Raw genomic sequence first — 26219 nt, forward strand, 5'->3', positions numbered from 1 at the left:
TTCAGGTGTAACGTGGCAACAACTGCCGAACAACATGAAACACAGCACTTTCACCATTCTGCAAAATCAGTGTTGTTTAAAGCGGGCACCAGAAAGGAGTCCATGTTGTTGATGCTATTGATGCAGGTGAAAACAGGATCTGGAGGCAGAAAGAAAGGTAATACTGATCACAATAAACATTTGATGTACCTGTTATAAGTGTGTTCATTTTCTCTGTACATGTTGGTGTTTTGGTGGTGATGAGGAGGCTGGATGAATGATTGATGATCTTCTCAGGCAGAAGTAGGTGGAGAGGAAGAGGAAGTTGATTTTCTTCTGAGGGGGAGGAAGATTGTTATAAAGCCATTACAGCCCGCTGACTGGTTGATCATGAAGGATGTAGTGATATTATCTGAATCAGCAGGTCAGTGTGGGCTCCAGATTTGATTTTTTTTTCTTAATTAATCCCACATGTTAAACTTTAGTCCTGCTATTAAAGGAAGTATAAATTAGGTGGAGGGCGTAGCGATAACACAGATCAAGTCACATGTCGGCTGGATTAAGATGTTTGAGAGGGAGCAAAAGTCAAAGGCTCTGCAGGTTTTATAGATGAGTTGTTAAAGTGACGTCAAGCAGCTCTGTCTTTTTTCTCCTCAGCTTTTGCACTGAAGATATGATCTCGGGATACTTGTTTTTCTTTGTCATTCTTCAGAAATGCTGCCTCAATCTGAGAACAAGGTCCACCCACAGCAAATGCTGGAGGAACTGAAGCATCGGAAGAAATCTGGAATGAACCGGGTGGTTTCTTGCTATAGAAAGGTGAGTTTGCTGCACGAATGTCATAAATTGTCAAAATGTCACTGGCATTTTATTAAATGTAACCAATGCTTGTTTCATTTCATGTTGTATCCTGCTTGCAAAAGACATCAGAAACAATGTTTGAGAATACCTGTGGAGCAAACAAAGGGAAATTTATCATAGTAGAGTTTCATTAAAATAGTGACACAATCATACAACAATGTAGATTAATAAAGAGAAATTATATGTACTATTCACATCATGTATTCTTGTAAAAATGAAGGATGTTACATGCTGTCTTTGGAATAAATCTATCTCACTCTTATGTATTGATTGACGCCTGACCCCTCTCTGCTTTCTGTCCTGTGCGATGAGAGCGATGCCCGGTGGGTCTGCTGGCTTTCTGCTTGACTCTGACATCACTGATGCAGTGCAGACAGTGAGACAGCACTCTCAGCAGCGACTGCAGAGGCTCCCCAGCTCCGCCGGGCTCCAGCTTGTCCTCGGTCCGGGGCAGATCCGATGCTCACGGCTCCCCCAGCAGCATCAGCACCGGGATGGGGGAGGCTGAGTCCTCGCCACGGCTGGTGCACAGCGTGGCGCTCGGCACGGCCATGCCCTCTAAATCTCTTTCCCTCTCCCCTTCCTTCCAGCGCTACACCTACACCTACTGGGTGAAAGAAAACATCAGCAAGAAGGAGTGTTGCTTTTTTGAAAAGGACATAAGGTAGGCTTCATGTGTGGCTGATGTGATGATGAGAGATGGAGAAGTGATACAAAGACACTGCATGGAGTGGATGTGAGGGTTGTTTGAGAATAATTAATGAATCAGCTGGGTCTTATGTTTTCTTGATTTATCAAGGAATTCAATCATTCAGGCTTTTTTATTTGTGACTGTTGAAAAATTGTATTGTAAAAAAAAAAAAAAGAAAAAAGAAAAAAAATTTCAGTTTGGGCAGAGTTCAGGATTTATGTGATTTGTTGGTTCTATGAAGCAGACATAGAGTTCTGTGTCTGCTCAGCTGATCCTAACAGACACTCAGAACTCGGGTCTCAGACTCATTTTAAGGGCCAAATGCAGCTCAGTGTGATGCTGAATGAACTAGACAGGACAGGTTGACATATGACAAATCTAAAAGCTCCCCTTGATAAAGAATCTTGTTTAAGAAAAAAGTCCTAGCCAATTTAAAAATCTTTCACGAAACTGGATTAAAATTTTCAACAAGAACAAATATGTTGAATGGTTAACAAAAGCTTTCTGTGTAAAAATCACAGAAATCTCATTTCCAGCTTGTTTTCTCACTACATTACTTGAATATGTGCTTTCTCATGCAGTTCTTTACCACAGTGTTTAGATTCAGGTGACTGATGACAGTTGCCTTCTGTTTTTAAAGACACGTGATTTATGCAGTGTGCGGGTTTCGTCAATCGCAGTCACGTGACAGCTTTGATGATAATATCTGGCTAACTCTATAAAACAGCATCACTGATTTCTGTTGTCAACTTTGTGCTATGTCTGTTCCACTAATCGATACAGGAAAAGCAACAACATATTTGTAACAAGAAAATTGGAGAAAAAGCAAACAATAAATTAAACTTTGCATGGTAAATGGTCATGCTATAGTGGATCCTTTAGCTGTACAGTTTTGGCCAGTGAGCCTTATGTTTGACACCGCTGGCTGAGAGGAACTGCAGGGTTCTGCATTATAGACGTAGAAATAATTTAAGTAAATAAACCACCTCAAAAAAAGGGAAAGTCTTTAAGTGTTTTCAAAATTGTCTGTTCTCTTGTCTGAAATGTCAAACTACAGTTTACAAAAGTGCATTTATGAAATGTATCTTTAAAATCATACATCCAATTTGAACAGAAAACTCTTTATTGAGTGTGTTACTGGCATTTATAAAACAAATCCTCAACTAATCTACAGGAATAACAGAAATCTAGTGTAAGAAACAAACATGGAGCAAAGCATGGAGAGATCACAAAGCTAACCAGGCTGCTGTAATCTCCTCTTTTGCATTCATGTGATATGGGAAACACACTGAGTCACCGAGTTGCCCCCAAAGATGGCGCCTGCTGTGACTGACTGATCATAAAGTGTGAAGAGACTGGTGGAGCAGTGGTGGCATAAAGCTTGAAAGGGCCAGTGTCTGTCCTGTGGTCCCCAGGTTCACATCCACAGGTTTCCCACCAAATACTCCTTATGTGTATTCATGGTTGATTTTAGAAATGATGGATCAATGTAGAGGAGCAATTTCCTCAAAAGAGTGTATAATAAAGTCGATTTCTGTACTTTCGAAGCTAAATCCGTCTCCCATTTACTTGCGATTGACTACAGTTGGGACAATGTGTCAGTACTTGTGCTTGAGCACACATGGCTTCTTCACTCTTTGCAAACAGGATGTGTAAAAGACTGAAAAAGCCTCCAGATAAAGCCGCATCGAAGGTAGAAGAAAAAACAAAAACAAAACCCCATAGTGTTTTCACAATGAACTGGTCTCCGAGGAGGAGTTAGCACTGCCTGTTTAGTGTGAATTCAGTGCTTTGGGCTGTCTTTTCTGTCTGCGAAGTATGTTTGAGTTTCTGTTTTCATTCCAGAGGGGATGCATGCAAATGTGGCTACTCAAAGAACCAACATTCAGAAGATGCCATAAAGTCGGAGGACTACTCAGGGGAGACGTGGAGCAGACACAGACACATCCGCCAGGCGCCCACTGATGCGTTTGGAGACATCAGCTTCGGCGGCGTGGGTCAAAAGATGGGCAAGGTGGAACAATAAGTGCTCTCCATTATCAAAACATCACTATGTTTCAAAAGGTGCTTCCTGACTCATGTGTTCGTCTGCTGCCAGTACGCACGAGTGTCCACCGACACGAGCCCGGAGGTCCTGTACCGCTTGCTGACCGAGCAGTGGAAGCTTTCCCCTCCAAACTTACTGATCTCGGTGACCGGAGGAGCCAAGAACCTATATCTGAAGACTCGTCTGAAGAAGACGTTCCACAGAGGTCTCATCAAAGTGGCCCAGACGACAGGTCAGCAACCGTGATGTTCAGACGCGACATGCTTCAAAGTCTGTGACAGGCTCCGTATAAATTCCTGCAGCTCAGAACAGCAGAAACCATGAAAGCTACAACTTCATTTTTTCCTGTCATTTTTTTTTTACAACAGCATTCAGTAGTCCGCCTGTTTTTGTTTTTTCTCCCTGTTTTGTTTCGGTACGCCTCACACAGGTGCGTGGATCATCACCGGCGGCACTCACACCGGAGTCATGAAGCATGTGGGCCAAGCGGTGAGGGATTACGCCCTGAGCAGCTCCATGCACAGCCAGATCGTGGCCATCGGAGTGGCGACGTGGGGAGTGATCCACAACCGGGAGGCGTTGGTGCATCCAGAGGTCAGATAAACACATTTACTTCTCTTTTTTCGGCGATGAGATCGATCAGAATTCTGACGTGCTTCCTGAGAGTTTCCATCTCTGCCTCTCTGCAGGGCTGTTTCCCCACCCATTATTTAATGGACACCAAGGGCCAAGGTAGACTCTCCTGTCTCGATAACAACCATACCCACTTCCTTCTGGTGGATGATGGGACCCATGGGAATTATGGGGTGGAAATCGAATTACGGAGCCATCTGGAGAAATGCATCTCTGGGAAACGTCTTGAAATCAAAGGTTAAAAATAATCACTGCGGTACCCAAGAAGTCCGAAAAGCCACAACAGATAGCATCTCAAATGTGACTTTTTTTATCTGTCGCGACTCTCCGATTGATGTTTTTGTTGTCTGAACCCGCAGAGAGCGACGTGACGATCCCCGTGGTGTGTGTGGTTCTGGATGGAGGTCCAGGCACACTCAATGTGAGTCAGCAGTTTTCTGGCCTCTTCTCCTTGGTGCATCTCCTGTTTATGTGTGTGTGTGTGTGAGACTCTGGTGTGTTTCTCCCGCTCAGACCATCTACAACGCCATGCTGAACGGCACGCCGTGCGTGATCTTGGAGGGCTCTGGCAGGATAGCAGATGTAATCGCTCAGGTGTCAGGGATGGACATTTCCAGGGTCACCATCAGTCTCATCCACCGGCTGATGAAGAAGTTCTTTGGTCAAGAGTATGAGAACTTCGCAGAGCTTAAGATTATAGAGTGGACCAAAAAGGTGCGCATAGAGGGGATCTACTTGATCCAGTGACGTCTGTCAATCATGTCATTTCTTGTGATTTAGTTCGTTTTCTGTTTCAGATTCAGGACATCATTAGGAAACCTCACCTCCTGACAGTTTTCAGAGTGAGCCAGGACAGTCACGGGGACGTAGATGTGGCCATTCTTCAGGCATTACTCAAAGGTAAGGATATGTATTTGAAACAGGAGCTCAGTGCCTCAACGGACCGACTGAAGGGATGCGGCTCAGTGTGGAGGATGAGGACGGGAAGGCTCGGTGCCAAAGCAGCTCTTAGCAAGTATAATGTTGCTTCTTGGAAAAATAACTGATGGGATTGTGGTATCAAATGCACCCCGATCAGGATCGTAAAAGGCATTTTCTCGGTCAGTGATTTATTGTCTTCTCACAGAGACGCTGATGGCCACTTTTGATCTCATTTGAACTCATTCCATCTCACGATGGGCTCCTGAAAGATTCATGAAACCCAATTAGGGCTTAGTGCATAATGTGAATAACAGAATACTGAGTAAACTAAAACAAAAAGCCAGGCCAGCACACTGGACCGTCTCTTAATGTTTGAATCGTGATGACTCAGTGGTTTTATGTGTCTGACTCCATTTAAGAAATTAAAAAAACATCAAGTGCTGTTTTAGCAGCTCTTGAACATTTTCTCACTCAAACCTTGGCTGATGCATCTATTTTGCTTGGTAATATAATTTTTCTTGGGTTCCCTGTTTGAACAGATGCAGTAGATGTAAACTTATCGATCATAACCAATAATTGATGTAACAATACACCCTCCCCTCAGCTTCAAGGCACATCGAGTCACTGGGAGTGGAGAGCTGGAAGAGGCAGCTGGAGCTGGCTATAGGCTGGAACCGAGTGGACATCGCAGAGACTGAGATCTTTACTGAAGAGAGCCAGTGGAAGGTGGGTCAACCTGTTACACACAACACTATCATCTGTGTAAAATAAAAAAAAAACAGACTCACTGTTAACAGCTGATGTTACTGCTCTGTTTTCAGACTAAATTATTATAGGATAGGTTGAAAAAATGTAGCTTAATTATTTTTTAGAATATCTATTATTATATTATTATACTATCTAAATAAAATAACTGCTTTGTATTAACTGGAGAAATACTTTTTTAATGACAATAGAATGTCACCACTGATTGAGATGCTTTATTACTGAGGTACCTTTAACTTCAATTTACTATATTGTAGCATTCGTGGAGCGGTGGCGGTAGCGAACAAGGATGAATGCTCTTTAGATTCAACACACTGGAGCTTAATTGTTTAAACAACCAAGCAACCAGACAACCACATAAGCACCCCCTCTGTCGGCGCACAGGCCGGGTCACCCCCCAAACAAACCCGCTGAGCCACGGTGCGACAGGAAATGAAAATAAAAGAACAGAAAAATGTGGCAACAGCACACAAGCACTAAACCTTCACACAACACGACAAAACGGAACGCAAATGAACAAGATACAACACACAAAAATGGCCCGAAATGGCCCAACGGTCCTGCTACTGGCGACAGTAGCAGGACGAGCTTTGGCGACAGTCCCTTTTTGCGGTTGGGGCAGTACACCCACACCCGTTGTCCTTGGGTGAGGGGCTGCCCCCGACACTGGTTGTCGTACGCCCACTTCTGTTTTAGCCCGGCCTCGTCCTGGGCTCTCCTGGCGAAGTCATGCGCCGTCCACAGGCGCTCCTTCAGGCACTCCTTCAGGCGCTGGAAATAGTCCAGCTTAGGGCCGGCAGCGATCTCTGGTCCTGCCGGGGGTGGGGACCGAACATCAAGTCCACAGGGGTGCACAGTTCTCGACCAAAGAGCAGGGCAGCCGGTGTGCACCCACTGGAGTCCTGTACCGTTGAGCGGTACGACCAAAGGACCAGGGGCAGATGGCGGTCCCAGTCTCGCTGGTGGCGGCTGGTGAGGATGGCGAGCTGGTTGGCCAGTGTCCTGTTGAAGTGTTCCACTAACCCATTGCTCTGGGGGTGGAGCGGTGTGGTTCGCTTCTTTGTCACTCCCAGCCGCCTGCAGATCTCTACGAGGACCTGGCTTTCAAAGTTCCACCCTTGGTCGCTGTGGATCTCCTCCGGCACGCCGAATCTGCAAAACATCTCCTCCACCAGCCGCTCAGTGGTTGTGGAGGCACTCTGGTCAGGAACCGCGTACGCCTCGGGCCACTTCGTAAAATAGTCCATGGTCACGAGGACGTACCGGTTCCCAGTGTCAGTGATGCAGAATGGACCCAGGATGTCCACTCCGACACGCTCCATGGGGGCCCCCACCAGATACAGCTGCAGCGGCGCGTGGGAGTGTTGGCTTGGTCCCTTCTGGACGGTGCAGATGTCACAGCAGTGGACGTGGAGTTCGACCTCCCGCTGGCAGCCCGGCAGCAAGCAAGCAGCTGGTGCAGCGTCTTGGCGATGCCGTAGTGTCCGGTCCCCACCGCGCCATTGACAACCCTCAGGACCGTGGAACAGAGCGCCCTTGGGCCAGCAACTGGAGGAGGTCGTGCCCCCGGCCCGGCGCCTGCCAGCGGCGGTACAGTAGGCCATCGTGGGACTCGAAGCAGCCCCATTGCGAATAGTAGGCCTTCACCTCAGGCGCACATTCAGACACCCTGGCCCGCTCCGGCCGCTGACCCGCCTCCAGTCAGCTCTGGAGCAGTTTCAGTGTTTCATCTGCCGCCTGGGACGCCTGTAACTCAGCAGAGGACAGTGAGAGACCGTGGGAGATACTCACCACGTCCGCACTCTGGACTTTGGGTCCCCACTCCTCCTGCCGCTGGCAGTAACGGCACTCAGCTGCTGCGCAGGGCCGCCGGGATAGCGCGTCAGCGTTGCTGTGCGGGTGCCCCGCCCGGTGCCAGATCTCAAAGTCAAACTCCTGGAGGATCTCAATCCAGTGATCCACCTGGCCCTCCAGGTCTTCAAAGCTCAGCAGCCATGTCAGTGAAGCGTGATCTGTGCGGAGGAGGAACCGCCAGGCGCCAGCCCAGGAGATACGGCCGGAACTGCCGCAATGCCAACACTACCCTCTCATCAGGTGACACAGTAGTTCTGCTCGGACCGACTCAGTGCTTTGCTGAAGTAGGCCACGACCTCCCCCGCTCCTTGGGACAACACCGCCCCCACGCCGACATTGCTGGCATCGGTGTCCACGATGATGGTTGAAGATGGATACGCCAGGATGGGGGCTTCAATCAGGGCAGCTTGGAGGGAGTGGAAGGCGGCGGTGCAGCTGTCGTCCCACTGGAAAGGCCGGCCCTTGTCGGTCAGCCGGTGGAGTGGGCTGGCGATGGTGGCAAAGTTTTTCATGAAGCGGTGGTAGTACGATCCCAGCCCCAGGAAACTTCGGAGTTCACTGACGTTAGCTGGCCGCAGCCAGTCCCGGACCACCTCCACCTTGCTGGGATTAGTGGCCACACCCCGAGCGCTGACGACATGCCCCTGGAATAAATCTGTTTTTCGGCTCAGCAGGCAGCGCTTCCCCGGGTGCAGTTCAGCCCGGCTTGGCAGATGCACTCAAACTCCTCTTTTAAGTTGGCGAGGGCCCCCTCGAAGCTGTCGGCGTGCACCAGGAGTTCGTCGAGATACACCACACAGCACTCATGTGGGACGGCGGCCAGCACTCTCTCCATCAGCTGCTTGAAGGTTGCCGGTGCATTGCAGAGCCTGAATGGCATGACCTGGAACTGCCACAGCCCCTGGCCGAAGGTGAATGCAGTCTTTGGTCTTGCTTCCGGGGCTAGTTCCACCTGCCAGTAGCCGCTGAGGAGGTCGAGGGAGCTGAACCAGCTGGAGCCGGAGATGTAGTCAAGGGCGTCATCGATGCGCGGCAGTGGGTACGAGTCTTTCTTGGTTGCGCTGTTGAGACGCCGGTAATCTACGCAGATCCACCATCCACCTCCCTTCTTTCACCACCACGACCGGCGTGGCCCAGGGGCTGTTTGAGGGCTCAGCTACACCAGCGTCGAGCATTTCGTGGAGTACTTCCTCAGCTGCCTGCTGCTTTGGGAACGTGAGCGGGTGGGGGCGTAGTCGGATGGGCGGGACATCTCCCGTCTCAATGTGCTGCTGGATGAGGGAGGTGCGCTGACAGTCTTTGATGCTGGCCGTGAAGATGTCACGATGTTGCTCCAGGAGCTCTTTTAGCTGCTGCTGCTGGTGTGTACTTAGCCCGACGCTGCTATGCTGCTACAGTTCGCTGATCACCTCGGTGATCTTGGTGGAGGAGCTGCACGGCGGCGGCGGCGAGGCTACTGGCATGGGGCGGCCACTGGGGGGGGTGGTCTCGGCGAGGCGCTGTCTCTGGTTGGCGGACGTCATTGAAGACAGCTTTTTAAGGTGGGCGGAGCTCTGCTCTCGCTCGGTTAAGGGGATTGGTGCCTGCTCTTTAGTTTGGGCTCCGCGGCAGCGGAGTCATCGGTCTGCACCCTCAGGCAGTGCTTCTCCCGGCCCGGCTGGAGCTGGAAGATGTGGGGGCCCAGGACGATGTTCCCTCTGGCGACGTCGATACTCGCTCTCCAGCGGCTCAGCAGGTCTAGACCGATGATGCAGGGGGCCTAGATTTTGGCGAGCCAGAATTCGTGTTTCATCTCTCTGTCGCCGGCGCGGACGATCATCTGCTTCTTCCCCTCCATGCTGATCTTTTCACCGGAGACGGTCATTAGCTTGACGTCGGTGGGGGTCCAGTCTGCAGAGGGTCGGCCCGCCGTGTTGAGGAGGAGGGTCACACTAGGGAGATGGTAGACCCAGTGTCTACTAGGGCGTGGCAGTGTTGATTATCGACGTAACAGGACAGGTACAGCCCTTGGGCGTGGCCACACTGCCCCACCAGCGGGCACGGATCTTGGCAAGGGATCAGAGTGGGGAGCGACGGTTCCCTCATGGCGCCGCTCCTCTCCTGTTTCCCGGAGTCTGGCTTCTGGGAGCGGGCGCCAGGCAGTTTTTTGCAATGTGGCCTGGTTCGCCACACCGATAACAGCAGTCATTTTCTCGGCGACCCCGTAGGGCTGTCTGGCGGTCTTGGTGTCCTCTTCGACGCTTACAGCTGAACATCGGCAGCGAAGGAGCCCAGGTTTTCTCCCTCTCGGCGACGGCGGTTTTTCGGCTTCTCCCTTTCAGCGGCTTCTGCTGTGCACCACCCGAAGCGTTGCTCGAGTGCGGTGATCAACGCGGTCAGGACCCGCTCTTCTCCGCTACGCTAAATCAAGGAGCACTTGCAGGGCCTCACTCTCCAGGGCCAGGGCTAGGTGAGCGGTGATGTCTTGGTCACTCCAGCTGTTGTGTGCAGCAACCTGCGTCTGCTTTATTATGTAGAGCCCCAGTGGACCGGTGCCGTCATACTTGGGCAGCTTGACGGTGACTCTCACTGCGGCAGCGGGTGGGCGACCCTCCGTGTCCACGTGATCGTCATCGTCTTCGGTCATCCTCGCTGTTTCTGAACGGTGGTGTCGCCAATCGCTGGATCCGTCGGGCCGGCTCAGAGTCTTCCACTGCTCGGTGATCCACGCTGCTCTTTCCGGGCGTTTTTTCTCCTCTGAAGTATGCTGTGGCTCCATCCCACTACTGACACCAATGTAGCGTTCGTGGAGCGGTGGCAGAAGTGAACAAGGATGAATGCTCTTTAGATTCAACACACTGGAACTTTATTGTTAAAACAACTAAGCAACCAGACAAGCACACAAGCACCTCCTCTGTTGGTGCACAGGCCCCAAGCAAACCCCCTGAGCCATGGTGCGACAGGAAATGAAAATAAAAGAACAGAAAAACGTGGCAACAGCACACAACCAATAAACCTTCACACGACACGACAAAACGGAACGCAAATGAACAAGATGAAACACACAAAAACGGCCCAAAATGGCCCAACAGTCCCGCTACCCAGCTTGCTTAGCAGTGCAGTACACAATTACAGGGAGTAGCGACCCCAAGCAGCCCCCCACGCCACTACAATATATTTCTAAGTAGCAAGCTTGGAAATTTCACACTGAGCAAAGAATCCCTCTGTGCAAGCATTTGTCAATATTTCAAATGGAATCAAATACAAAAGTAACAATTACCTCTGGAGGAAGGACAGTACTGGGAAGTCAAATTGTAAATCATTATAAACATTCTTAAACTGCTCTCTCAGTCAATTTAGAATTTCATCTCTCTCACCACTCCTTTTTTTTTTCTTCTGTTGTCCAGTCCAGCGACCTCCACGGGGCCATGTTCTCTGCCCTGGTGAGCAACAGGCCCCAGTTTGTGAGTCTGCTGCTGGAGAACGGCGTCAGTCTGTGGGACTTCCTGCAGGATGAGGAAACCCTGTCCAAGCTCTACAAGCAGCTGCCCAGCTGCTTCTTCCTGTCCAAGCTGGCCAAACGGGTGCACAGCACCTACCGCAGCAGGAGGAGGAGGGTGTTCGGCATCAGGGCCAGGACTCGCAGAACCCAGGGAGAAACCATCTCCCTGACCTGCGTGTCTGACGAGGTGCGCCACCTGCTGGGCAACTTCACCCAGCATCTGTATCCTCCCCCGACCACGACGTACCACTTCAACATGTCTCTGGACGACACGTCGGTGTCAGCAGTGAGTAGATTTCTGTTTAAAAACACTTTGGTTTTAAACTCTCACTTGTGCAGACAGAAAGTCATTTTTCTTTCTCTAAACAATAGAATTCATTCAAATCACTCTTTCTCTTTCTCCTCAGCTGTCTAAAATTGATTCAGACTCCCCACCTCCCATCGGAGAGGACAGGGCCCAAGCGCAGAGGGATCCGGGCCGGGACCTTTTCCTTTGGGCCATCGTCCAGAACAACAAGGGACTGGCTGAAATCGCCTGGGAACAGGTTATTTAAAACATCTACACCAACTCTGAAAACACTTGTATGATGTGTTTATCACCTTATGTCTTTCTGTACCTGTACAGTGTAGAGACTGCATGACCGCTGCTCTGGCTGCCAGTAAGATCCTGAAGACCATGGCAGAGGAGGGAAGTGACGCAGACGAGGGAGCGGCCATGCTGCAGCTCGCTGATCACTACGAGAGACAAGCGATTGGTGTGATACACTCACGAAAGGTCACTGTACTGACAGGCATGGACTTAATGTCAGGTGTTCGTGTGTGTGTGTGTGTGTGTGTGTGTGTGTGTGTGTGTGTGTGTGTGTCCAGGTGTGTTCAGTGAGTGCCACGTCAATGACGGGGAGCGGGCCCAGAAGCTCCTGGTCCGTGTGTCGCACTCGTGGGGGAAAACCACGTGTCTGCGGCTGGCGCTGGAGGCCGACGACAAAAACTTTGTAGCTCAGTCGGGTGTCCAGGTAGAGGAGTTTTACCACTCAGGATTAGGCCAATAATATACTGAGAATTTAAGAAAATTTGGGCATTTAGAGAACTTTGTTATCAGACCTTTTTTTCCATAGATCCTATCCTCAGTCTTTCATTTTCCAGCACTTTACAGTGAAGACAAACAGTCCTGGACAGGCTCACCAGCTGGCAGTGTCCCAGGTCTCCACTAGATGACAGACATGGATTTTCTGGAGTCTATTGATCACTTGTCACTCTTCTAGGCTCTTCTGACTCAGATCTGGTGTGGGGAACTTTCAGTGGACAACCCGGTGTGGAGAGTGCTGCTCTGCATGGTCTTCTTCCCTCTCATCTACACCGGCTTCCTGGTCTTCAGGTGGGTTTCAGATGAGAGTTAACAGCTTTTAACTCTGTTAACACTCTGACTTTCTTTTGTTCATTGACACCGCCTTTGAATGATTCTTCTTTTACTATTCTTTATGCTCATGGACTGTGTTTATAATCTACATGTGTCTTAAAGGTGTAATACAGGATTTTCTCACTTTCTGAACAACGCGCATGCGCCAGACCATCCGCCCGGCTCTCCTGCTTCTCCCAGGAAACGCAGAAGCGTACGAGCACCATCTCCTCTTCTCCGGGCGTGCATGGTTCTGTTTAGTTTCTGCGATCGGCCTCGCTTATACATAAAGCTTGTTTTCCAAAACAGTTACAGTTTCATTATGTCAGACTCGCCATCGGTAAGTACTAGCTCAGAAGCTCACCGGCTACATAAACACTCCGAATGTGCATGTGCAAAAGGGAGAAGCTTATTGGGCGCAAGCACATAGAACCGCCTTACAAAACCAGCTCGTCAGAATGATTGACAAACAGACCCACCAGTTATTTAGATGATCCACCCGGAAATGAAAGCAATTAGAAAATCCTGTATTACACCTTTAATGAAATAGTGTTGTTTAACAGTGTCACTGTGATTCTTTCTAGACGAGATGAGCTTATTCATAAAGATGCTGCCAAAAACGAGGAGATGAAGACGGTGGAGTCGGTGACAGGGAGCACACTTCGAACTAGCGCTCGTGTCCCGTAAGTTGACGACTGAATTAACCCGCTGTGGAAAGTAGCAGTTTGTTAAATCATGTTTTGTGTTGAACTTCTGTGGCTTTTCTGTCCACAGCCTGCAGCGGCTGAAGCCTCTGGGCCGCTGGGCCAAGCTGGTGTGCCTGTACAAATCCCCGCAGGTCAAGTTTTATGGGAATATTGTCTTTTATTTCGCCTTCCTCTTCCTGTTTTCCGTGGTGCTGATGATCGACTTCCAGGACACACCCTCTGCTGGAGAGCTGCTGCTCTACGTCTGGCTCTTCTCTCTGGTTTGTGAGGAAGTCAGACAGGTGAGGCACTGCAGGCTTCCACCATCTCTGGTGTCCTAACAGCACATGGAGTATGTCTGGATTCATTGGTCTCTTCTGTCTCAGCTGTTTCACGACCCGGACGGTTTTGGGTTTCGGAAGAAAGCCAAGATGTACATCAATGAGATGTGGAACATTTTAGACGTCCTGTCCATCATCCTTTTTGTAATCGGTCTTGCATTTAGGTATGTTTCCTGTGCTTAAAACCATTCAGGGCAGAAACATTTTCCAAAGTGCCGGTTTATCTGTTTTTCTCCTTCAGGCTGACCAGTGGGCTGTTCTACGCCGGCAAAGTCATCCTCTGCATCGACTTTGTGGTCTTCTGCCTCCGTCTCATGGCCATCTTCACCATCAGCCGGACTCTGGGACCCAAAATCATCATCGTCAGGAGGATGGTGAGAGAGCGTCCCTCACACCAATAGGGATGCAGTGGTCGTGTGTGTGATTGGAAGAAAACAACATAAAGTGTGTCTTTAATGTGTCTTATTCTCTCGTGCCTCTGGTCTTGTTTTCCTCCAGATGATGGACTTGTTCTTCTTCATGTTTCTGCTGAGCATCTGGGTGGTGGCATACGGCGTGGCCAAGCAGGGGATACTCATTCACAACGACAACCGGCTGGACTGGATTGTCCGCGGCGCGGTTTACGAGCCGTACCGCATCATATTCGGAGATTTCCCCACCAACATCGATTGTGAGTGGAGATGAAGAAAAGCATGAGTTTTGTTATATGTGGACACAACTGTGTTTGTTTCAATGCAGGTTTTTCACCGCTGACTTTAAACACGTTCAGATTTGTTCCTCAACCTTTGACCTTTGCAGACGCTGCCTTCGAAATCGACAGCTGCACCATGGACGGCACAGATCCTCTGAAGCCCAAGTGTCCGGTGCTGAATGAAAATAATACGCCCGCCTTCCCTGAGTGGCTCACCATCATCATGCTTTGTGTTTATTTGCTCTTCGCCAACATCCTGCTGCTCAACCTGCTGATAGCGATTTTCAAGTGATTAATCCGTTTTCCTAAATATTCCGTTTTTTGGTTTTCTGTCTTTTATAATCGCCGCCTCCCGTCACTGTACTCTCTCCTGACAGCTTTACCTTCGAGGAGGTCCAGGACAACACGGACAGGATCTGGAAGTTTCAAAGATACGAGCTGATAAAGGAGTACCACAGTCGTCCGGCGGCCCCTCCGCCCTTCATCATCTTCAGTCATCTCTACCTCTTCATCAGAGCCGTGGTGCTGCGGAAGCCTCCCATCGTATACAGAGAGTTCAGTAAGTTAAAGGTTAGCTAGCCTCAGCATGTCGGCAAAAAAACAGTTAAATGAAATAGATACTTATTAACATTATGACTGAGAGGTAAAGTATTTTATATTGATTACAACACAAATCCTCACCTTCACAGAGAAAGGCTGATTGAGCTACTCAGTCTTGGGCACATGATCTCAATCTTATATTTTCTTCTGATGTCAGACAATCAGAGTTGCATCAATAATTAAATCAGAAGTAAATTTGTCTCTCTTCTTTAATTTTCCTGATAGAATGTATTTGGTTACATTGGTGGGTGAATTTTTCACTATTTTGCCACACCTGAGATGCAATGTCATGAATTCAAACAGAGAAATGTTTAACTTCCCACATGTCCACATATCTGCAGAACTCCATCAGCACTGATGATGAAAAAACACTTTTTGAATCAACACCAGAAATCTAAATAAAATCTCAAAAATTCTACAAAACCAGTTTTATTTACTCACCATATCGTCTGTTTCGCATGTGAAATTTTGCCAAAAGGAAGAACATCGTTCCATTTTTGGTTGATAGTGCATTTGGGCAATTTTTATTTACCAATTCCAGTGATGAGCGACAGTTTTGTATGATGCTATAATATCCATCCATCCATCCATCCATTTTCCAATGCTTATCCGGGACCGGGTTGTGGGAGCAGCAGTCTAAGCAGCGATGCCCAGACTTCCCTGTCCCCAGACACTTCCTCCAGCTCCTCTGGGAGGATCCCAAGGCGTTCCCAGGCCAGCCGAGAGACATAGTCTCTCCAGCGTGTCCTAGGTCTTACCCGGGGTCTCCTCCTGGTGGGACATGCCCGGAACACCTCAGGGGTGTCCAAGAGGTGCCCGAGCCACCTCAGCTGGTCCCTCTCGATGTGGTGGAGTAGCGGCTCTACTCCGAGTTCCTCCCTGGTGACTGAGCTCCTCACCCTATCTCTAAGGGAGTGCCCAGCCACCCGAAGGAGGAAGCTCATTTCAGCCGCTTGTATCCGGGATCTTGTCCTTTCGGTCATTACCTAAAGCTCATGACCATAGATGAGGGTGGGAACGTAGATTGACCGGTAAATCGAGAGCTTCGCCTTTCGGCTCAGCTCCTTCTTCACCACAACGGACCGATACGACTGCATCACTACAGACGCTGCACTGATCCACCTGTCAATCTCATGCTCCATCTTTACCCCACTCGTGAACAAGACCCCAAGATACTTAAACTCCTCCACTTGGGCCAGAGTCTCTCCACCGACCTGGAGAGGGCAGGCCACCCTCTTCCGGTCGAGGACCATGGCCTTGGATTTGGAGGTGCTGATCCTCATCCCTGTCTCTTCACACTCGGCTGCGAACCGCCGCAGTGCCTGCTGTAGGTCCGGGTTCGATGAAGCCAACAGGACAACATCATCTGCAAAAAGCAGAGATGAAATCCTGCAGTCCCCAAACCGGACCCCCTCCAGCCCCTGGCTGCACCTAGAAATTCTGTCCATAAACATTATGAACAGAACCGGTGACAAAGGGCAGCCCTGCAGGGGTCCAACATGCACTGGGAACAGGTCCGACTTACTGCCGGCAATGTGGACTAGACTCCTACTCTGGTCATACAGAGACCGGACGGCCCTTAACAAGGGGCCCAGACTCCGTATTCCCGAAGCACCCCCCACAAGACACCGCGAGGGACGCGGTCGAACGCCTTCTCCGAGTCCACAAAACACATGTGGACTGGTTGGGAGAACTCCCACGAACCCTCTAGCACCCTATGGAGGGTATAGAGCCGGTCCACTGTTCCGCGACCAGGACAAAAACCGCACTGTTCCTCCTCAATCCGAGGTTCGACTGTCAGTCGAATCTTCCTCTCCAGTACGCTGGAATAGACTTTCCCAGTGAGGCTGAGGAGTGTGATCCCCCTATATTTGGAGCACACCCTCCGGTCCCCCTTTTTAAAAAGGGGAACCACCACCCCAGTCTGCCAATCCAGAGGCACTGTCCCCGACCGCCACGCAATGTTACAGAGACGTGTCAGCCAAGACAGTCCCTGCGCATCCAGAGACTTAAGGTACTCAGGGCGAATCTCATCCACCCCCGGTGCCTTGCCACCGAGGAGCTTACCAACCACCTCGGTGACTTCGGCTTGGGTGATGGACGAGTCCACCTCTGAGACCTCAGCCTCTGCTTCCTCCTCGGAAGACGTTGCGATGGGATTGAGGAGGTCCTCGAAGTATTCCTTCCACCGTTCAACAATATCCCCAGTTGAGGTCAGCAACTCCACACCTCCACTGTAAACAGTGTTAGTGGAGACTTGCTTTCCCCTCCTGAGGCGCCGGACGGTTTGCCAGAATTTCTTCGAGACCGACTGGTAGTCCTCCTCCATGGCCTCCCCGAACTCCTCCCAGACCCGAGTTTTTGCCTCCAAACCACTCGGGCTGCAGTTTGCTTGGCCTGCCGGTACCTGTCAGCTGCTTCTGGAGTCCCACAAGCCAACAAGGCTCGACAGGACTCCTTCTTCAGCTTGACGGCAGCCCTTACTTCCGGTATCCACCACCGGGTTCAGGGGTTGCCTCCACAACAGGCACTGGAGACCTTACGACCACAGCTCTGAGCAGCTGCTTTGACAATGGAGGTGGAGAACATGGTCCTCTCGGACTCAATGTCCCCAGCCTCCCTCGGAACATGAGAGAAGCGCTCCTGGAGGTGGGAGTTGAAAACCATGCTGACAGAGGGTTTCGCCAGACATTCCCAGCAGACCCTCACAATACGTTTGGGTCTGCCAAGTCTTTCCGGTTTCCTCCTCCGCCAGCAAATCCAACTCACCACCAGGTGGTGATCGGTCGACAGCTCTGCCCCTCTCTTCACCCGAGTGTCCAAGACACGCGGTCGGAGATCAGATGACACGACAATAAAGTTGATCATCGACCTCCGACCTAGGGTGTCCTGGTGCCAAGTGCACTTATGGACGCCCCTGTGCTCGAACATGGTGTTTGTTATGGACAAACTGTGGCTAGCACACAAGTCCAATAACAGAACACCACTCGGGTTCAGATCAGGGAGGCCATGCGTCCCAATCACCCCCTTTTAGGTCTCACTGTCGCTGCCCACGTGAGCGTTGAAGTCCCCCAGTAGAACAATGGAGTCCCCAGTTGGAGCGCTGTCCAGCAACCCTCCCAGGGACTCCAAGAAGGCTGAGTACCCTACACTGCTGTTCGGCCCGAAAGCTGAGACAACAGTGAGGCACCTTTCCCCGACCCGAAGGCGCAGAGATGCGACCCTCTCGTTCACTGGGGTGAACTCCAACACATGGCAGCTGAGCTGTGGGGCTATAAGCAAACCCACACCAGCCCGCCGCCTCTCACCGCGGACAACGCCAGAGAAGTGGAGAGTCCAGCCCTTCTCGAGAGATGGGTTCCAGAGCCCCAACTGTGTGTGGAGGTGAGCCCGACCATATCAAGCCGGTACCTCTTGACCTTCCTCACAAGCTCGGGCTCCTCGCTATAACATACATAATTCTTATATTTGAGTACTTTACTGCAGTAAAATGTTGGCAGAAGTCATGCGATTACACTCTTACTCTGTGCTGATTTACAGTTAACACTGTAGACATGAGAGCTTTTTCCCTCATGCTGTTGAAGTAGTACGAACGGAGATCTCAGCACGTTTGACTCGGCTCCTGTCCATCTGGTTCCTGTCTGTCGGGATCTGCATCGTGTGTGTGCAGATTTTACAGTCTGTCGGTGATCCGATGCTGTATTTCAGAGAACGAGCTGTCTCAGATCGAGGACGAGGAACTGCTGTCCTGGGAGGCCCTGATGAAGGACGTATACCTGCAGTCTGCGCAGCAGGAGCAGAGCCAGAGCGTGGAGCGGCGCATCCTGGATACGGCCCAAAAGTGAAACCATGTTGATGACTGTTGATGCCCAGCAGCTCTGGAGGGTTTGAACTGTTTGAGACATTCGTGTTCCTCTCGTTTGTTTACTGAGGGTTACCTCCATCAACGACCGGCTGGAGAGAGAAGAGGAAACCGTCTCCGCTGCCATGGCGACCCGACTGGCCCGACTGGAGGAGCAGGTTGTCGTGTGACTCTTGCTTGTTGTTGTTAGTGAAGTATTAACCTGCATCTGCAAAATTACACAGGCATGCCAAGAGAGCAAGACCTGGAAATTAACAAAGAGAGATGACACACTTATTGGCACATATTGCCATGTCTCCTGAGCAAAACAACAGCAAAAAAAATCATTGTCTTTATTCAAATCATTTGGTCTTCATCAGGTGATGCATTCGACCAACGCCCTGCAGTGGATTATGGAAAGTCTGAAATCTCAGGGCTTCTCTGCTAAAGAAACTCAAACTCCTGGTCAGTTATCAAACTATCATATCTCCTGTTTATCACTATTGTTGCTGTAATCTCATGTTTTTTTTAATGCAACTAAGTTACAAGTCAAATAATCTTATTATTTGCACCAACTGCTGTTCATCCCTGAAGCCTCAGCCGCAGCTGATGAGACCTCCGACCCTCTGAGGAGCATGGCGGAGAAAGAGATGAGCTTCCATGTGAAATGCCGTCAGGTTCACTACCCCAACACCAGAGTCACACGCTTCCCTGTGCCTGAGGAGAAAGTGCCTTGGGAGGTATTTCACAGTCGATATCCAGCTTGAATTATCAGGTCTCTCTGCGTCCGTTTGATTGAGGAGGATTTAATCTCTGCTCCTTCCAGGTCGGTTTCAGCTTATACATGCCGTCTGATGCCTCTGGGGACGGTGACGAACATGTGGATGGGTACGTCGAAGGGTTCTCCCTGAGCTTCATGAGGGCTGCAGCAAATCAGAATTAGCAGAATACAATTGGTCCACAATAAATAACTGATTTCTGGCATTTTCTTTCTCCCCACAGATCAGAACCAGAAGCCTTAGATAATTACAGGTTTGACTCTACATGACATACAGAACATATAACACGTGTGACCTTTCAAGCCTGATGTGTGGAAATGGATCTCCTCATATTCAGGAACCCGGGCGGGCGGACCGGCGTCAGGGGACGAGGTGCGCTCAGCCGCCTGGGCCCGAACCTGAGCGTGGAGGTCGTGCTCACACGGTAGGGTCACGCCATGGCGTCCCAGCTCTCCTGAAAGCTGTGGCGTCGCTCCGTGGGATCGCACGGCGTGATCTCAGGCTTTACATGTTTATTTTCAGCTGGCAGGACAGAGAGAGGTTTGTTCTGGAGTACTTGGCAGTTTGGGACGACGCCCGACGAACTCTGGAAATACCTGAGGTGAGCCCTATTTTTTTGGATCACTACAGGTGGTTTTTACATTCATACCTCATTCTCATGTGATTTAAAAACCACCAGGGATGGGTCGACGCTGCCCATCAGCTACCAACGACTCTCAAGAGGACCATGGGAGAGAAACTGTATGAGAAAATAAATGCACTGGCACCAAAAGGAACAAAGGTGGGTCTGCTGAAAAGGAAAGCTTTAAAATTCAGGCATCAGTCTTTCGGGTCTTTTTTATTGTTATTATTATTATTATTATTGCATTATTGTATGTGTTCCTAAATGTAAAAGTGATTTAAATTTGACTGAATGTACCAATAAATCACATTAAAATATTCTGAGATTTCTATTTAGTTAATATCACATTTTATGTATGAAGCTGTAAAAGTTCACCTAAGTGAGACAGACAATGGTGGAGTTCAGAGTTTCAACACATCCACCATCCGTTCCAAGAATCTTCACTTTCGCGAAGAATTTGAATTGATCCTTTGATCCACTTTTATCATCTCAGTGAGAAGCTGTACTGCTGAGTAGTGGAGTAGTACAAGATACTCTCAGGGGAAATTCAAGGTGTTCTGCAGCTCACAGTGTAATAATCACAGTACTAATAGAAGAAATGGAAGATAGATGAGTAATTAAGATGTAATAAAAACAAAAGCTTCAACCATAAGTTGAATAAGCATTTAAAATATAAAGATAATTGAGGTAACACAGGTCAGCATTGTCTATGATGTCTTTTGATGTGACCTTTGTGTGGTTCTCTACCACAGAGTCCAGACTTGCTCCCATACATGTGTGTTTATTTGCCATGTCCACTGGAAATGTTATTGTTGAGACACATGAGGTGAAGATGGTGAAAAGAAATCTCAGCAAAAATGCTTCTGGCTCTGACTTGCTGTGTCCTGGTTCTCAGGTGTTTGAGGGTTATGTGGACGACTGCAGGAACACAGATAACGCCTGGGTGGAAACATTAGTCCTAAACATTCATCTGTCCAGAACAAGCGAGCTGATGATGGACATCAACAACATGGTGAGAACACCACAAGCAGCAAACGGCGATTTAATGGTTATTATGACTTGATGACTCATTAGACATTATGACGACTGGTAGGTAAACCGAACAATAGTGATCATTTAGCATGGCGTCTGGGAAATATCAGTGATCATTTGTTCTCCCAGCTGATTCAGCTTGATTGAGCTGCTGTGGCTCAATCTGCTGCAGATGTTCATGTTAATTCTCATGGGAAGGTCGTCATGACGTGATGGCCGATCTGTGTGTTTACCTCCTGTCTCCAAGGTGCTGAGCAGCCATGGCGCTCTGCAGTGGCAGGAGGTGAGCGGTAAAGCCCGACTCAGCTCAAACCAAAGAGAGTCGCTGCGAAAGGTCGCCGCTTTGCACAACTGGAAGTTCTGACGTTCAAGCGCCGCGGCAGCTGTGAATGTGACTCCCAGTCCACAGGTCGACCCGTCTCTGTGGCCTTTTGTCGACGCTCATGGAGATGAACTCGAATGCACTGGAATCACTGATTAAAACAGACTGAAGACACTGTGAAGCCAGTGTGCCTGTAGATGCACTGAATGATTACACCAGATCACACGTGATCCTTTAATCATCCTCAGAGGCGCTTCTGTTACAATCAAAAGCCATTTAATGGAAAAATAGATATAAATAATGTAGATACCCCAGCTCCTAACTCCATGATTCAAATGTGGGAACCAGGGAATTGAAGTAGCAAACACATAGTTGCCTTGCACGGACCACACAGGGAAGAAAATGCAATGATCATAAAAAAAAGACATATATTTGTAACACATGACCTGTGTGTAGAGTCTGATAGAAATCTTATGGTCAAAGGAAGGAAGGATTTCATACATCTGTTTTTTCTTTGTCGGACAAAGGCATGAAATTCCTGACTGGTAACGTGGCCGGGATTACCCGTGATCTTTCAAGCTTTCTGGACCTCGCTTTATCCAGAGGGAGCTTATGGTCGGTCACTCAGCTGGACTCCAATAATCCTTGAGTGGACTCTGACAATGCTGCCGAAGCAGTTTCACCCTCGACGCTCTATAAATACACACCAACATGAGGGAAAGTCAATGTGCACGCTATATACCAAAGTGATGGAGGGGTAATATAGTTTAAATACAGACACAGGGTAGATGAAATCTGGCAATAGTTTATTCACAAGCTTCATGGTGTAGTGGCTAACACTCTCACCTGACAGTGAGAGAGGACTGTTGTTTCCCCCTGCAGTCCAAAAACTGGTTGGGGGTGAATTGTTTACTCTAATATTGTCTTTTTGTGTCGACCTCGCGATGGGGTCAAGTGGTAGTGGATCAGTGGATGGAGCAGGTCAGCTTCTAATCCAGAGGTTGACCGTTCAATCCCCTGTACATATGTCAAGGTGTCCTTGGAAGGCGATTGCCTTGCATGGCCGCCATCACCTGTGATGTGTGTGTGCAGATGCTGTGGGAATGGGTAAATGTGATGGCTCATGTAAAAATACACTGCTGTTGGGGTAAAAATGGGCTGAAACCACCACGTTTTCATTTTCATGAAATACACTGAATATCCACATCACTGTAAAAACTGCTGAATGTTAATGTAGAAAACAGAAAAACTTATATTTACGTCATATATTTATGATAAAACATGATTAAAAAACTGTAAGTAGTGATCTTAACTAACTGGAGGCATATAATGATTATTTTTAAAAAAAGTATTCACAAGACAATGCATTACTGGAATTATAAGAGAAATAAACCAATACTTGACATGAATGTAATGATGCACAGTTGTGACCAGAATCTCAACGCTTTTGTTGCCAATGCTATACTGTTTTTTTTTTTCTGTTCATGGTGCTGTTGTTCATGTAAATGTGAATTTGACCTGCAATTTTTTTCTCTGCATGGCAGTAAGGTGTGCCTCCCCCTGTACTTAATAATCATTTTATAAAAGTGCCTGTTTGTTTTGGCTGCAGAGGTTCATGTGAGAGGTCTCAGCTGTGTGTGTGTGTGTGTGTGTGTGTGTGTGTGTGTGTGTGTGTGTGTGTGTGTGTGTGTGTGTGTGTGTGTGTGTGTGTGTGTGTGTTGAGCTCATAGTTTTCCTCCTGCAGGTTTCGAGCGGCCTCTGATTGGTTCAGACGGAGGTGGCCCGACGGCCCAGTATCGGTCTCACACCCTCTTCATTCCCCCGCTCAGTGTTTCTTCCTTCACGTCTGTCAGTTATCCCCACCCGTGGGAATCACACATCCTCCTTCCAGGTCTCAGCCCGTGGAACTGGAACTTCATATGACCAATTATAGTGGCTGCAAACTTCCTCTAGAGGCTCTGAGTGGGCGACAATTAAATTTCCTTCCATATTAGATCAGACGTGACCTCCATTCATTTGCTGTTGTTATTTGTCCCGTGAAAGCCGGCGGCGCACAGCAGCTATTTTTAGCCACAGGATCAGAGCTGTAAAAAAACTAAGAGCAGTCACTCCGCTGCTGGAATCAGCTGCCCCGAGCTGTGTGTTTATTATGGATAAAAAAATACACATTTGTTTTAAGGAGACAAGGACTCGAGATAAATTAACGCATCACAATATAAAGTCTCTCCGAAAAAAAAATAAACAATTTGAAATGCAAAAGCAATAAACTTCTTTAATGTCATATATCTTTCATTTAATGTTTAATCAGCGTTCACCTATTCATTAATGATGATTATAACCTTTAGTAAAAATATAAATTCTGCTGGAAAACGATCTTATTTTCAATTTTTCTTTATCCTGATGTTTAAGAGGAATGTGTAAAGTTAAACTGACATGTCGTGGAGAGCAATAAGCAATGTGAAGAAAAAAATAAAAAGTGTAATCTGCCTTCATTTAATGTCAGATGGGCTTGGCTTGAACCTCTGTGAAAACACGCTGAATGCCTGAAATATATGGATGTAAGGACTGGATGCCTTATAACTGTATTAAAGAAGAATAACAAGAGTCATGTTTGTCATGTTGGGAGAATTTCTTTACTGAATCGATCCATTGGTGGTAGCTCTTCACCGATGTCTCTCTGAGAGTTGATGGTCCTGCACTGACCACAGAGTATTTTTTTTAGATTGTTGGTGACATTGTATGTCTGATGTTTCACCGTCAGTTTCTTCAAATGATTAATGGGTCTTCATTATTATTTAATTATTTTCAGGTGTATTGGTGAAACAGCCTTACATATTACTCATAATTATAAATAATAATGCCTCAAGATTTTTCTTGTATTCCAAATTTTTGGTTAATTTTGTTGAGTTAATGAGAATTAAGAGAAACCCATCCAGGTGCATCCTGCCCTTGCTGATGACAGAAAGCTGGGATTGACTCCAGCCCTCTGGAGCCTCCACAGGAAGAAGGCGGATGGGTGGATGGGGGGTCCTCTGGATAGATTTCAGCCTAATTCAAGGATGTCAAACATACAGCTTGGAGGCACACATTAACCTATCAGAAGCCCTCATCATGACCATACATCCACAACAAGACCAATGAGATGCTACTAAATTTGTCATTTTTGTAGTAAATTACTATAAAGTAAGTAAAAAGTTTATTATATATTCACTGAATGGAATTGAAAAGCGTGTTGTGGGGACTCCTGTCTGCAATAGACGATCTGGACTGACGTACAGGTGCTGCGGGTCAGAGCGAGCGGAAGTGACGTAAGACGCTCAGCAGCCTGAACCAATACGGTGGACGCACAAACACAGACACACACACACACACACACACATCCATACACACGGGGATAGATGGACGGAGGCGCTGCAGGAAGACGTCGGTGAGGGAGCTGCTGAAACGGTAACGACCTGCGCTTTTCTCCGGTGTGGCGGTGGAGGAGGAGGTGGAGGTGGGGGCACGGGACGGGACGGGGCAGGTTGTCGGCGGACGCCGTGGCTCGCTTCTCCCCGCTCCGGCGGGATGAAGCGGACCCGGGCGGCCGTCGGAGAGCTGCGGAGCTCGGGGCAGGAAGGCTGGCTGGCTGTCACAGCGACTGTTTACACTGAGAGCGAGAGGAGCCGAGCAGCGGGACCGCTGTTATTCCTAATGCGCCCGGCAGCGCCGGTTAAAGGTTTATTGTCATTATATAACACAGAGGACAGCAGTGTTGCAGGGAAGCGCAGAAATACTCCTCTGTTGTCTGTTTTTACCAGGAGAAGGAGCAAATTACAGACTGCTGCTGCAGGAGGAGGCGAAATTACAGTGGTTGCTGGAGAAATGTTTGTTTTTCACCTCTCAAATAGCACTTTTGTTTGGGGATTTTAGTGACTGCGTGGCCAGGATGTTCTGACTTGGATAGGTTGACTTTTCATTCCGTTTAGTATTTTCTTTTCATTTTCTAATCCTTGCCCAGAATAGCGCAACTGTGCTAAAATAAATCCCTTTTAAACGAGAGGATTATCTCTAGTTTCTGCTTTGTAATGGCTGAGAAGTTGCAGTTTATGAACTGTGTACAATATAGTTCAGATGGTGTTGTAGTGGTTAACACTCAACCATCTTGGGTTTGGCTTGACTTCCTCTCTGTGGAGTTTGCATGTTCTCCCTGAGCAAATGTGTTTGTGTTTCGCTGTGTTTGCTTTGCAGTGGAGTGGCGACCTGTCTGGGGTGAACCCTGCCTTCACCAACAGTGAGCTGGGATTGACCCTTGACCCTGGTTCAGAAAGAAAGAAAACATACCTTGTCTGTTTGTTTAGTTTGAAGCGATATGTGCGGATGAAGCATCTATAGCGGGGGTGAGCGGTTCATTTTTCTGACTGGGACTCATGAAAAATTGAGAATTGCTGAGTTGTGAGGTGTGCTCTTTCTGTATACGCTCTTTAGATGAGTTTTTGTAGTTTTTGGTGTGTTTTCTCCATAAAAACACAGCCCGAATACACTGGAAAAAATGTAGCAACCACCTTCAAAGTACAAACAGTTGTCAGTGCAAGCTGCATTGATTTTTATTTGATTCATTATTTCTTTTTCACTCAGTGTTTGTTGGGCAGATGTCTGGATCCAAAGTCTGATCTGTAGAATACTTGTTCACCAAAT

The 26219-nt window shown here is 48.4% G+C and overlaps 2 protein-coding genes across 2 annotated transcripts in view; both read left to right on the plus strand.

The window, feature by feature from the left end:
* The first annotated feature begins 1334 nt into the window (after positions 1–1334).
* LOC115403577 (transient receptor potential cation channel subfamily M member 2-like) lies at positions 1335–21702 on the plus strand. The gene is made up of 32 exons (XM_030112529.1): positions 1335–1504; positions 3377–3545; positions 3630–3810; positions 4009–4172; positions 4268–4448; positions 4571–4632; positions 4725–4925; positions 5009–5111; positions 5737–5858; positions 11138–11518; positions 11640–11777; positions 11858–11987; positions 12100–12245; positions 12495–12607; positions 13213–13311; positions 13403–13616; positions 13701–13819; positions 13897–14029; positions 14154–14325; positions 14454–14634; positions 14724–14905; positions 18655–18787; positions 18879–18966; positions 19168–19252; positions 19382–19527; positions 19614–19675; positions 19790–19819; positions 19904–19990; positions 20089–20167; positions 20246–20347; positions 21084–21200; positions 21468–21702. Exons 1-32 carry the CDS (start codon positions 1335–1337, stop codon positions 21582–21584), a joined length of 4407 nt encoding a protein of 1468 aa, XP_029968389.1. The 3' UTR covers positions 21585–21702.
* Positions 21703–24911: 3209 nt separating this feature from the next.
* The window catches only part of map3k13 (mitogen-activated protein kinase kinase kinase 13), a 31612-nt gene continuing 30304 nt past the window's right edge, over positions 24912–26219 (plus strand). Inside the window, exon 1 of the mRNA XM_030111274.1 lies at positions 24912–24989. The gene's annotated coding sequence lies outside the window, so the exon portion shown is untranslated. The remainder of the gene's footprint in view (positions 24990–26219) is intronic.

This window comes from Salarias fasciatus, chromosome 16, assembly GCF_902148845.1.
Source record: "Salarias fasciatus chromosome 16, fSalaFa1.1, whole genome shotgun sequence".
NCBI classification, from domain to species: Eukaryota; Metazoa; Chordata; class Actinopteri; order Blenniiformes; family Blenniidae; genus Salarias; species Salarias fasciatus.

What these genes read in the sequence shown, in the direction of transcription:
- LOC115403577 (XM_030112529.1), top strand. Translation starts at nt 1,335, where the DNA reads ATGGGGGAGGCTGAGTCCTCGCCACGGCTGGTGCACAGCGTGGCGCTC. An exon ending in GAACTCTGGAAATACCTGAG is followed by an intron (nt 20,168 to 20,245) that starts GTGAGCCCTATT and finishes AAAAACCACCAG; the next exon opens with GGATGGGTCGACGCTGCCCA. An exon ending in TGATGGACATCAACAACATG is followed by an intron (nt 21,201 to 21,467) that starts GTGAGAACACCA and finishes CCTGTCTCCAAG; the next exon opens with GTGCTGAGCAGCCATGGCGC.